Source organism: Egretta garzetta, unplaced genomic scaffold (genome assembly GCF_000687185.1).
Source record: "Egretta garzetta isolate BGI_Z169 unplaced genomic scaffold, ASM68718v1 scaffold68, whole genome shotgun sequence".
NCBI classification, from domain to species: domain Eukaryota; kingdom Metazoa; phylum Chordata; class Aves; order Pelecaniformes; family Ardeidae; genus Egretta; species Egretta garzetta.
Window position 1 is genome coordinate 4,985,301 of NW_009260774.1, and position 14,069 is coordinate 4,999,369.

The 14,069-nt window shown below is 35.4% G+C and overlaps 1 protein-coding gene across 3 annotated transcripts in view; it reads right to left on the minus strand.

Annotated features, from left to right (window-relative positions):
• Positions 1-14,069, minus strand: part of PPP1R12A (protein phosphatase 1 regulatory subunit 12A) — a 74,727-nt gene that overhangs the window by 16,527 nt on the left and 44,131 nt on the right. For 2 of the 3 annotated variants that reach the window (XM_009646286.2, XM_035901708.1), the window contains exons 13-18: positions 13,462-13,638; positions 10,224-10,314; positions 8,155-8,352; positions 7,809-7,977; positions 5,659-5,777; positions 4,928-4,993 (exon numbers count right to left, since the gene is read on the minus strand). In XM_009646286.2, the coding sequence (XP_009644581.1) occupies positions 4,928-4,993; positions 5,659-5,777; positions 7,809-7,977; positions 8,155-8,352; positions 10,224-10,314; positions 13,462-13,638 (820 nt within the window). The remainder of the gene's footprint in view (positions 1-4,927; positions 4,994-5,658; positions 5,778-7,808; positions 7,978-8,154; positions 8,353-10,223; positions 10,315-13,461; positions 13,639-14,069) is intronic. The other variant, XM_035901707.1, reaches the window with a different exon arrangement.

A 14,069-nucleotide genomic window follows, 5' to 3' on the forward strand; every position in this document is an offset into this window, starting at 1 on the left:
TCTACAAGTTTGGACTGTCCTAAACACTGGAGTCATTTCAGCAGTTGATACATTCTGTGATTTGCCTGCCTATTATCAAAGGCATCAGAACTGTGTTCCCCGAGTTCCCTATCCCTTCTTTCTTTTCTCTAACATTAGCAATTATGTTTTGAAAGGTCAACATAATGACTTCAGCTTAAAATAATAATACAAAATAAACTTCAAGATCATCATTTCAACATAGCTCAATGGGAAACAAGCTATTATACCAACAACATAAGGAAGTACTTATTAGACTTAATTTAAATGACATAATCTCATTTTTTATATTACTCTCATTCATTCATTCCAGGTGAATCCACAGGCACAAAGTTCACTCACTTTACTTGAGAAGCAAAATTTAATTAGAAGTGATGACTTAGGAGTGAGGGAGCGCCCTCTAAGCATTACATCAGTCATATAAACCTTTTTGCCCTCTGGGTGGTCAATACCGATTCATCATTTATTCCAATTATAACAATCCTGAGTGAAGACATTTCAGTCAACTCTACTGATGTATCATCAGCTGGGCATCCTCCAACGTTATTCACCTAGCAGTGGCTGAAGCCTTCCCCATAGGTGGGTTTTTTGGGGGGTGGTGTGGTTTTAGAAGGAAACTATTCTTTCAACTTGCATGGAGGAAAACAGCCACATTATCCACAATACACTCGGTTTCCCCTTTGACACCTTGAAGTGCATTTACTACGCAGAGGACATGAAAAGTATGTGCTGTAGCCTAACCACTCCTAATGAAACATTGCTTTTTTTCTGTTAAGAGCAGGCATAATGCTGAGAACTTAGGAGATTTTGTAGAAAATGTCACAGGTGGCACACATCTATACGCAGATAGTTTTTAAGCTACTGGCTACAGTAAGGTTAATTTCCACCTAAGTATGAGTCTTATCTTGCATTATTCTATGTTCAAGCAAGATCAGAGCAGGATTACAGAATTCCACCATGTAATCAATGACCTATGAAAATCCCTTTCCCACTACTTCCTTCTCACCTCAACAAAACAAAGGAAGCTTTGTCATAAAGACTTCAGGTTTTCTTTTTTTACCTTGAAGGAATGCTGTATACAGAAAAATGCTAAGCTGGTCCTTTTAACCTTTACCTACAAGGACAGCCACCTCAAGGAAGTAAACAATTTCTACGTTATTTCTTAACAAATATGCTTTCTAAAGGCTGCTTTTCTTTACTTCTAGTGGACCCCTCATGGTGCCCTGGGAGCGTGAAAACTTCCCAGATCTCTATTCCCCTCCTGCATGATTGCTTCCGAACAGAAAGGCAAGTTATTAAGTCACACAGAGACCATCTTAGAAACACAATTTTCCAGCTACGCAGGGGGACAACAAATGAACTGGTGAGGTGAGAGAGCACTGATTACCAGAGGCAGGAAAACACAGATGCAGCCCATTCTCATTCTCCTGGCTGAGGCTGGGAACCTGAGAAGCTGGACAAGGACTCTATCATCTTCAGAAAACTGTACATCAGCGGTTTCCATTCCCTGAAAGCTGTGAAGCCCTGCTCCCACTGCTCAAGCACCATCCAGCCTCCACACCTCACTGAGAGAGCAGCGCATTTCTCAAGCACATGCCTGCTCTTGTTCCCCTCACTTTTCACAAAACATGCCTGGATTTTTTTTTTTTTAGCACCGTCTTAGCTGTTTTCTTTCTTTATTTTCTCCTTCAATTTCTGTCGGTTCAGCTCAGTCACTATTTTTGACATTTGACAAAAAGAATTGTGAAAAGATGTAAGTCTACAAACTTTGCATAAAGCTTGAGAAGAAATAATGCCAACACAGATATCCCCGTGCATGCCAATCACACGAGATGGGTGTTCTTCGTACAGTCACAGAACTGAGCAGCCACAGCTACATTGGGAGCACACAAGCAGTAATGAAAAATTAAAACGTATGTATCCTTAACTACACAACCTGAAATAACGCTTCTAATCTTATGCACCAGTCTATACAGACAGTAAGGGTGCCCCAAAAAGAAAATGTACATTAAGTTTCTAGACATGCACATTACATTTTAGTGAGGATAGTTACTGGTAATGGAGATAAACTATCAGTCAGGTAGAATTTTCTGTACTGTTATAAATAACCGTTTCCATAAAACTGCCACAGCAGTGAAACTGAGAATATTTGAGTACAGCATTCAATCAACACTATTAATGCCAGTTTCTCATGTTTATTCCCACAGAATTAGAAGACCTAATAACACTTATTATCCTAATACTGCTAGCTTTCACCTTTCAGAAGTCACAAATCTGATCTCTTGCAAAATAAAATTTCGGTCCATTTAAAGATAACTCACAGTTGTAGGGCCTATTCAAATTCTTTTTTTAAAATTCACGATACTGAAAAACAGGCTTCATGGAAACTTTTTTACTTAGACTCCTTCAGTTGCCAAAGTCATCTTCCAGCTTCCTTATTTTTGAACTGCTATCCTACAACTTAGAACTAACACTATTCTTCTAGCAGGAACACCTTTAAGTAACAAGGCATTTTTCGTGCGAATCGAAGAAATTCTCAGCTCACACCATTAAAAAGCCTAAACAAAATTTCACTCGGACAACCTCCAACTGTCAACATGCTTAGCAAAGTCTGACTTCTCTTTAATAGCTCTCCTTTATGGACAAATGAGCAGCTTCTTTGTAGCATGCACCCACCCATGTGCAAGGCTTGTTCCTGACCTCCTCTCTTTAGCTTAAATTCTTGAGTTACTGCCAAAGCCCTTGGAAGTTTATAGTTACCATCTTCTACCTCTGGCTCGTAGCTTTACCAAGCAAAAAAACCCAAACCCAACAGCAGCACCACATAAGGGAGTAACAGAGAATTTCAGTATTTACAAAGTTTCTGTCTTCTGAATAGCAGTACATCAAATGATCGACACCACTGAAAAAGCATAAATATTTTCCGAATGTCTTTCATTATAATTCTAGTTTATTCATATCTCTTTCCTTTTATCTTTCTAGAACTGAAAAGGATTGATAAGCAAATAATGATGAATTTCTACAATAAAGCATGCAAGATTTGTGACAAAGTGAAAGTAGATTTAGCAACCGCAAAAAGGAAAGTGCAATTTCTTTAGGAAGTTAAAAAGTAAAAAAATACACTTTTGCCATGGATTTGGGAAAAAAAGTGGTTAAGATCTATTCCATTGTTATTTTTGTAAGGTGGCAAAATATTGTCAAAAGTAATATATTTAGTTCTCAGTTTATCATTGATAAATGCTAAATAGTTGTTTATCAAAGAGAGGAAGTTACTTGAAATCTACATAATGTCTCAGATCTCTGATAAACCATTTGTATGCAAAGGAAAAAAAACCACCTTAATAGGAAAATGATGAAATATTGTATACAAATTTTAAAATATCTCATAATTAACATTATTATAATTACAAGGCAATTTTGATACTACACTGGAAATTCCATAGTAGGTTTGACAACATTTGAAAAGAAAACTTAAAAACACGAGAGACTTATTTTGACATTCAACTCACTTTCACTCTGTTTTCTTATTTTCTGTAGCTGATATGACAAAAGAGCTTGTATTAAAACAGCAAAATCCATTTATGTAGCTAGGTGACAGTGAACTTGGTTCGCATATTCACTTTGTTTCAGAGCTCTCCATGAACTCAAATCTGATATAATGTTGATTTATAATGAAACTAAACTACGAAAGTCTTTTGTAGGAAGTATACAGGCTAGGAGAATGTTTTGACTCCTAAGTCAAGCCATGATTAGGCAGCCAATTCTACACTTTTCCACCATCCCACCCCGACACACCCACCATTTTAATCATAGATCATATTCATAATTTTGGGCCTGATTTACCACTGTTTCACTGTAGTTGAAATAGATATAAGTCTAATTCTATCAGAAGCACCACCTGCACGTTCTACCAAAATGAGTTTCTATAGAACAGAATATGGGGCAATTACAGATCTAAGGATAACAATTTGCACTCGTGGGAGGAAAGGCAACAGGACTATATATTTATGTTAATGTGACTTGGAAATAAAAATACAGAAACCCAAAAACGCATGGAATGCATCTCTTAACTAAAATATTTAAGGAATGTGTAATGGAAGCTTTTATAAAAAGGAGAGAAACGTCACTTGAGTTTTATTCCTTAGTAATGAACCTGGTTCTGTAGTGTGTTACTCCAAGGTTTAGGTCAAAAGAAATACATTCTGCTATACCATTTTATAGTACAGCTCAAGTCACTACTTCCCTTTTAATACCTCCATCCCGCTGCCACACACCATTCAGTTTATAAGGACTTATCCCATCAAATCAAGCCTATTAGAGTGCTTTCCACTGACTTTTTAACAAGACTAATAATACTGAATTAGGATGTTCAGAAATCCATTTTCTGCAATGGAGAAATCAGGTACATTGTGCTCTTCAACTTTCTATGCTTCATTATATTAACTGCTCATAGTATTTGTTAATTACATTATTGACAGCACTAAGTTTAATTTCAAAAGGTTTTAATTAGTATGCATAAGTCACCAGACATAATGTATCCGAAAATAACAGAGCAGATGGAACAAAGATTTTTGCAAGGTAGAAACTGAAAGCTCCCTCCAGTAACTTGCTGCAACTTGTCCCTGACCTATGTGTCAGAAATTTCACCTACATTTTCTGGATGCTAATTCTACATAATCAGAATGGAAGAGAAAAACATCAGGTTTAGCCACTGTTAATACATTAAAAATTGTTATTAAAGTCTGCACAGGAAATGGCAGTGAAGCATAGCCATGAATTATGAATCAGAAAGCACTCCTAAGAATGCTACCATAAGTACACCTTTAACTGAATCGAACCGCAACAAAAATTGTATGATGAAAATGTATCTGTTAGAAAGTTAATAAATTAATTATCTATTTAAAATTACCTGAGTTTCTTTCTTATTTGTTCCTTCTTCTGAATCAGACTGGTGTTCCTGTTCATTTTCATCACTCTGGTAAAAGAGATGGGAGAAGAAAAGTAACTAAACTGTTGAAAGCTTACTGAGATTAAGGCATTCTAGACTTTTAATATGAAAATCTAAGAGCAGTAGAATTCTACCTAACTAAAATGTATAGAGTATATATAGGATATATGATGTAAATTGTCAAATACATACATTTTCAGTACCAGAATGAGAAGAAACAGAACTTTGCATTTGGCACATGAAAATCTTGCTTTTATAAAATTACATACTGATCCCATGACAAAGAAAAGGGAAAGGGAATCAGCTGAAATATCAGCTATAACCCTTCTAATCTGACAGCAGTTCTTTCAGTTGTAAGTACATGGCTGCTTGTAATGTGTCAGACAGAGTCTCATTCTTACAGCTTTGGTATGCATTCAACAGAAAAGAATTGTTCAATCACTGTTTTTTCCTTAATTATGATTAATTCCTATTAAGTTATGGTTATTACAGTATTCTAGAATTCTTTTTCGTATTACCAATGTAACTTAGACAATTTTTATTTTGCTCCTGAAAGCTTCTAAACAGAGAAACAGAGAATACATAATATACTGTATTACTCTAAACTGTTCTCTATTTTAAGAATACACTATACGCATTCCATATTGCAACAAGCTAAGGCTATAAATCAGCAGTAGCAGTCATTTACTTACATCTTGAGTCCAAAATGAAACTCCTGTAGATCGTCGTTTTTCTCTTGGTCGCCGCCTTTCCCTTATAGACTTAGGCTGTGACTTATCTTCTTCCTTTTCTTCTTCTTTTTTGCCCCCTTCTGTTAATAACAACTTTCTTGTTCATTTAAGTATGACATAATCTAATTTTCTGAAAATTTTCTGAAATACTTCTCAGTCTTTAAAATGCTTACAAGTAATGTTTTTACCTGAAATAAATTCACTACAGAGCTTCTTACCACATGCAGTGTTTGCTGTAATATACATTCCTGGGAACATAGCTCTAAAATATAGTAAATACTGTTCCAATTGGTGAATAGCAACTGCAAAATACTAATTCCTTCTCAGCCACTTAAACAAAATGTTTCAATATAACCGTAATACATTACAAATCGGACTTAAAATTCAGTTTTAAGAACTGTCACATAATAATTCAAACAACACCTGTGTCAGTAGATGTATTTAGAAAAAAACTTTTAAAAGTATGTCAAGTCCTCCTTAGAGTCCCCCTTCTCATCACAGTCCTCTCCATTTTCCCCTTTAACAGAGAATAAAATGGGATCTTCTAGATTAGAATAATACTATATTACGTATTTCCTCTTTCTTTAAAAGAAATGCAATTGCAATTCAAACCCAGCATAATACCTCAGGATTGTGTTTGCTCCCCTATATGTCTACAATTAAATTGTTAAAAAAAAATAAAAATTAAAAAACTTGCCTGAACCGAAGTTATTTACCTATTATCATGCAATATATTCAGTCTGCTATTCTTTTATTAAAGAAAGAAACCACAGATTTGAGTTCAGATCGAAGCATCACTACTAACTTAACTTTACCATCACTGGTCTTCAAAGGTAAATAAACATTCTAGCATGAAGCAAGAATTAAACAGAAAAGAAGGAAATACAAATATTCATGGTGAATATACAATTTTTCTGATTAAATAAATTATGATTTTACCTCTGGGCTTTCAGATGGTAATGTATTTCTCCTCCTAAAGTCATGATTTGAAAAAAAAACCGCTGCAGCTAATATTTAGCCATGAAAATCTTTTCCACAGAACAGTCTAGACAGTTTCCTACCCAATAAACATGCATTACTGAAGAATCTTAATCCAAATTTCAGTTCATGTTAGGACAGAGGGAAAAAAATCCGAAAGCATATCCCTGAAGCTTAGCCCCAATAACTTCCTCAGAAAATACCAGTCTAGGGAACATGGCAATACTGCTATACACCTCATGGAGATTTGATCAATGAATGATTTAAGCTTATCCTCTGGAAAACAAAATTACCAATTTCGATCTGTAATCCTATACAGAATCAATAACTTGAATTAAAGTATTTCTCCCAAGTCAACAGTGGAATGCCTCCAAAAGAGAACAGGAGATCACACTGTATGTCAACAGCCTCCTCCTTTGACAGGCAACTAATCAGGTACAGTATTTCTGAGAATTATAGCAGATGATTCACATTCGAAATGAGGGCAAAAACTCTGTGACATCAGAGAAAAGCTTTTTTCTAACCTCTGAATCACACATCTGATCCTCAGCTTAAGATTAGATAAACCACTTAAAGTATCTGGAAGTATGGTTACATTAAATACTCTGAAGTAACACCTCACTACCACTAGAAGCATCCCCTTGCCGCCTTTGTTTTCAGCTGCTCATGAAGTCATGAGAGGTCCTTAAAGCATTAAAGCATTGTTCCAGTACGTCAGTGGGGAAGGACTGAAACAAAATCCCGGTCATTTAGCAGCTATTTAATCAAGTAAAATTTCTTCTCAATACTGCAAGTATTTAAACTCTGAAATGTGGCATTTTATTATAGTTGCTGTATTAAAGCACAAATTAAAGAATTATGTGGATTCTGGTGGCAGTATATTTGATGTTTCTACGACCCACCAGTGGAAAACCCAGATTCACACACTGAACAGCTGCAAAATACCACCAAGTACAGAAAATCTTTCTTCCTCTCTATACGCAAGTTTTGGAATTTCTTGCAGAAGATGGAGTAGGATACATCCTCAGTGGTCTTACATATTGCACCCCATTTTGAAGTATCTTTAGAAACATTAGCTGCCCTTTGTCAACTAAAACCAACAAAAAAACCCCCTTCACAAACAGTACTCCTACCTCTCTCACTTTCCTTTGTTCCACTCCGAGAATAGGCAGAAGTTATACCTATAAGGCTGTTTGGTCTGTTTAGTTGACTTGAAGTTGAAAGAGAGCTAGTGGAGGTGGAGAGCGAAGAGGTGGATGATGAAGACGTTGAAGTTGAAGTTGGTCTATAGCGATGATATGGCTATTCAGCAGAAAAATGTCAAAATTAATTTACAGAGATTAAACAAATATAAACCATAGGATATTAAAACATTTAAATATATAAATAATTCTTATAGTAGTATCAAAATTATAAAATTGTAGTTGGAGTTAAGATTCATATAATTTCTCTACCTAAAGAAACCCATCATGAAAATACCTCTTCAACAGTTCGGGAATATCTTTGTCTGTAATCATCATCTTTAGTTTCAGATTCTTTCTTTTCTTCTTGTTTTTCTTTGTCTTGCTTTTCTTTCTCTTCTTTTTCTTTTTCTTCATTTTCTTGTTCTCTGGTTCGTGTGGGACGACTTCTTCCTATAGTTTTTTCAGCTTCTTGAAGATCTGTCAGTGTTACACCCTGTGAAAACAGCAATCAGCAAACAACACTTCAATATACCACTCGTATTAGATGTAGATGAACACATTATGTAAATACATATCTTAAATAGAAAATTCAGCTTAAGACAATTGATTCTATCTATTAAGAAATAAATGTTACCTATATATTCTAGCTATAAGCTTTTCTCTTGAATCTTGGAACCAAACATCCCTCTTCAATTATTGGCACGCGTCTGGTCTAATGTCATCTACCACCGATTCTCCAGCAACACCATTTTTAGTTGAACTAGTGCATACAGATCACGTAGAAAATCATGTAGAAATCATTTAGGAACCTATTGATCCTTGCAATATCATCATAAGCATACTAATTTTTTTTGTAAGAACTCTAAAAATACAATACTGATAAAATTTACAGAAATATTGTTTTACAAATTCACTCACTGCAACTGGATTTTTAGGTCAACAACACAAAAAAATTTGCATTGACAGCACCAGAGAAAAGTTGCAACTTTCCTTATTTCCTTGTTATTCTGAGGCTAAAAACTAGTTTTGAAATAAGCCCAAAAATCAAATAATTTTTGAAGACAACTTTACTGCACTTTTCAGTTGATGTATATTACTGAGATACTTCTCAAAACACTTGGGGACCTATTCTTCAAAGCCAACTTTGCAGCTTATCAGTTACTTAATTACTTTTTGTGTTGATAATGTTTTAATACAGTAATTCCTTGTAGCTTCTGCACTGTAAAGATTCAACAATAGTTGGCCCATGGTTTGACCATCTCTCAGGGCTCTGGATTAGTATCAAGAGGTAAAAAAAACCTCCAGTAAGATAAACCGGTATCAAGCAGTGTGGATCTCTCAATAGGAAAGGTCACCAGAAATATTTGAGGGGTGTAAAACTGCAAAGATTTGAAAGTAACATCAGTAAACAATGTAGATACAGACTTGGCCTTAAAGCAGATAAGGACAATGGGTAGAGCATTTCTTTGTGCTGTTTTATCCAGGGACTATTTGCTGATTATTCTTAGTTTGTCAAGCTGACACAAGAAGAGATGGGTAGACACACTCCACAAAATAGTGGTTGGTAATTGTTCCACTGCCCAAAGAGCGTTCAAGTACCATTTAGAGATAATCTATTTTGCTACTATTACAACCTTTCCTATGTCAGGATTGCACTGGATGCAGTTCAATATGAGGTAGTTCTGACAGAAATTGGGAAGAACCACCAAATACATCAGGATGTAAACTAAGAGAAATGTTGAAAGGAGGCATGCAGTTAGATTCCAGATTAGCAAGTAACAAAAAACTCTTCCTTGGTATTCATCCATGTCCGCAAAAACCAGGTTGAATGTATTTTTTTCTATGCCATGGAACTTACTAGCTATCTCTATGTTGGTCAGCTCAATCACATTATCTTCAATAGTCCGTGCACAGAAAAAAGAAATAGAAGTAAATACAGTACGCTAGCTATGCCTATTTCTCAAGTATTACGTCTTCAGCCAGAAGCATACAGCTGTTAGTTCTTGAAAAATTAGAAGTCTTACATTTAAACATCTATGTAATATCAGATACAATTATTTGAGTAAGCCATTTTACCATAATGCAATCAAAAACTTCCTTTCAGTGGAGGAATCTGTGCTTTCAAATTTGTATTAAGTCACTCTTCAGTGATTAGAAAAAGCAACTTTCAGTATGCAATGAAGGGTCCTAAAGCTTGCAGGGAAGAAAGGGAAAAAAGGCTTTATTTCATCTGCTACAAGGTGTTTTATACCAGGAAGACCCATAAGTTTATTTGGAGCTTTACTGGGAAATTAAAACTTCACTGTACTCAGGGAGCTACATGGGCATGTTCCCATAAATGTACAAGCTGTAATAAAACTATACCTGCGTAGATCTTCTAGACTGTCTTGCTTGCCTGGATCTAGCTTTTCTTTGGGACTCTGACTCTTCATCCCGTACTGGAGTGAGGTATGATCTAAAGAGTTAATTACAAACATAATTGGCAAATGATAATTTTTGTACAAATACATTAAATGGTCAGAAAAAAACCCCACCACATGGTACGACAGAAAATCAAAGCAGTTAGAAGAAAATCTTTAACTATATAAGATGGATTACATATTAGACATTTCATCTGTATCATAATGATCTATTCATCAAGATAGCAGCCTGACAACTCAGTTAAAATAGTGTTTTCCTACTTTAGATTTGTTTTTACCATTTTCTCTAAATATGACTTAAGCTTTTTCACTGCTTTACTAACATAGGGGTAGAAGACCTCAGAGATTCAGCCAGTTACGCATTTATACACAAAATATATCTGTGTGTATTAACTTAGAAAAAGCTAAATGTACTGCTTATGCAGAAAACCTAATTATACCATCTATTGTATCAGAGATTAAAAACCCTTGAGAAGGTGGTTACTATACTTTCACATGAATCATCCATGCTTTGAGTAATCCAACTCCCTTTGAAAAAACTTTGCTGAAAAACAAATCCTCATGAAACACACAAAAATCCTTCAGAGTAAGCAGGTAATTGTAATCAAAGCCAAAAGGCTACTGGAGTAGACATAAAAGTCTGGCCTCTTTAAAGAAATTCTCCAACCCAGGCAACTGGGGTAAAGAAATATAGACACACACATAGCACGTACTAAAGCCAGTTCTAAAACAATTCTAAGTTTTTAAAATAAATTTTCATCACACAGACCTATGGATTACTACCCATGTTCTCTCTCTACTAAATAAATTACCCCCAAAACGCAGGAAAATCTTTATAGATAGCTGCTATTTTTACAAATGTAGAAACATCCCCTTATGACATATCTTAAAAAACCCCCCCCCACTATATTAATTTGATTTCCCTATGCCGTTCCCTTGGAAACACCATTTTTTTAATAGATTCTCCATATTGCTAGAGCCCTAGGCCCTAGCTATATTAGGAAAAGGGTGCCTGTTAGCTGCTGTAGCTAACACGACCTAAAATACTACCTACCTCGGAAGCTCTGGTTGCAGAGCAGGTGTAATCTTTAGGGCTTGAAAATTGCTACAAATGACTCCATATAACTTGCTCTTTAGTAACTGGCGTACATACTCCTGCCTTCCAATAAATCTGAAACATGTTGAACCTCACTGAGGGAAAATGAAAACTCTCAACTTGCCAGGTGCACGCTACAGCTGCTGTCGGAGTGGGAAGCGCCCTTCCTCAACACCCCGCGTGTGTGCCACACACGTTACCTATGCAGTGTTCATGATACAAAGGTTTAAAGGTTCGAGTTTGTCATTCTCTTCCCTGTTTCTCTAAACCGATCCTAAAAATTAGATAAAGAACATAGCGTCTTCAACTACTCCAGAAGGATACACTATTACATGCTTCTTTACTGAAAGTAGTTTATGTGTTTACTTTTCAAATATTCTTTGAAATACTATTTCAAATGTACTTTCTGAATACACACTTTCAGTCTATAAATATGGGTTAACCAACTTCATTTCTTAAGAAAATATTTAGCATATAATATTTCATATACAGACAAGTTTTTCATGTGCATATAAACACAGATACACACACATGCACATATATATGTATCTGTATGTATACAGATAGATACGCATGTGCTGATATTTAGAGCACTACCTTCTCACATGCACGCAGTAATTATTCCAGTTCTGCTGATTTCTAAGACTTAATGGATATTTCAATATGCCATCAAGAATGCATATGCAACAGTATATTACACAATCAGCCCAGAGTCAGATAAAAGCAAGGAATTTCAGGTATCTAAAACGTATGTAGTATATGTGCATTAGTATACACACACTAGTGAGAGCAAACGAGACAGCAAAAGCCTTAATTCTAAATATCCTTGCTTTTCTAGCTTGTAAGAAACTGAAGTAGCACTTGCATTTTAAAATTGGAACTACTTTTGAAAAAAAGATGCATTTGGTTGGTTTTGCTTTTGCTTTGTCAGCTTCAGTCAAATTTTGCTTTGGAAAATGTAGGTTCGCTTGTGGGCACCCCCTGAATTATGGTGGGGAAGAAAAAAAAAATAATCCCCATTTCACAGAAGTTATTTCATCTCAGTTTTGGAAACAAAAGGAGGAAAGCAGACTAGCCTAAGTAGGCCTAAAGCTATGAGGAATCTTTAAATGTCGTTGCTGCCTTAAGAGAACCAAAAGAATCCAGGTTTCTTCTGTACAGCGGAACAGCTTCATTACCTCTGTGAACACACAGAGATACACCTGGCACTGATACAGGAGTTACATTTCAAAACTACTACAGGAGCAACACAAAAATCTGAACTTGCATTTCAGCAGACGGGTTAAAGGATAAACATTTATAAATATCCAGAAGAAGAAAAACCCAGGGAAAGCTAACAGGAATTAACAACCTTATGAAATCTTATTTTTGCCTCCATAAATAGCAGATAACAACTTTTTATGGAAACATAAATATGCACCAATCTTAACTCATCCTCCATGTAACTATAACAGAAAAAACAGCGTATTCTTAAAATGAGATTTACATCAGATTCTTACTCATTCTTCATACTTAAACCACTGCATTTATAACTCCATATTACGTTTCAAATAGAAGAGACCCTAAATGATGCGCAATGAAATAAACAGAATGTGTTGGGTTCAAGTCTTTTCTCAGTAGCGCCAGGCATAGAAAATGACTGAAAAAATGCCATGCTGTAACTTACTAGCATACTGCCTGGGGCACAGTAGCTCAATCAGCAGCAATGCACTTGCAGCAAGTAATTAATTATTGATTTTCTTATTTTTAATTCAGTATTTGTGCAGTTTCATTATGGATATTTTTAAGAAGGCTCATTTAATGTATTAACGGAAACACAAATATGAAAATACTGCATACCAAATGAGAACCCAAGGCCACTCAAAAATATACAATATCAAAGTTTAAATTTCAAGAATGGTCTCTATCAGTACTACCCTCTTACATAAATTGAGGCACGTTGCTAATTGTTTCAATACAAAGGAAGCAAACAACACTGCTTTACATAACGTACTATCCAAATTTGTGGTAACCAACACATCCTTTAAATAAGAAAAAAATACAACTTTTGTACAAGAGCAACATTACTCTTAGGACCTTTACACACCTCCGTCTCTCCCTGACCTCTGATGTTGAGGACACAGTGCCAGAAGTAGCTGTAGTCATGGCTGTGGTAGTGGCTGTAGCATTTACAACAGATGGTGCAACAGGAACGGTCACTGCTGTAGGAACACTGTCCTTTTCTTTCTCAGTACTATCCTCAGCCCACAAACGATTTGAGGTACTACAGCATAACAAGCAGCAACACAAAAAAAGAGAAAAGGAAACAGCTAAACAATGAAAGCACTTTACTAAACAACTAGTAACACGTAAATTGAGGGATGGATTTTTTTAAAAGCAAACTGAGAAATGTCTCTACTGTGAAAGCTCAACTTGAGCTATTAAATTGAATAAATTAAGAATAGAGAAGTTCACAATAACTGAACTTTTATTCTTCACACCCTTCTAACATTGGATTTATTCTTTTATACCAACATGGCTGTCACTTTACAGGAGAAAGCCATTCACAATTTGAGCCAAATTGTATAAAATTATAACAAATTTAACAGGAAAGTGAAAAAATCCAGAGCCCCAAGATCTACTAAACAAGAACGCATGCACATACATAAGCACACAGTAGACCTGACAAAAAAAAAAAAAAAAAAAAAAAAAAGA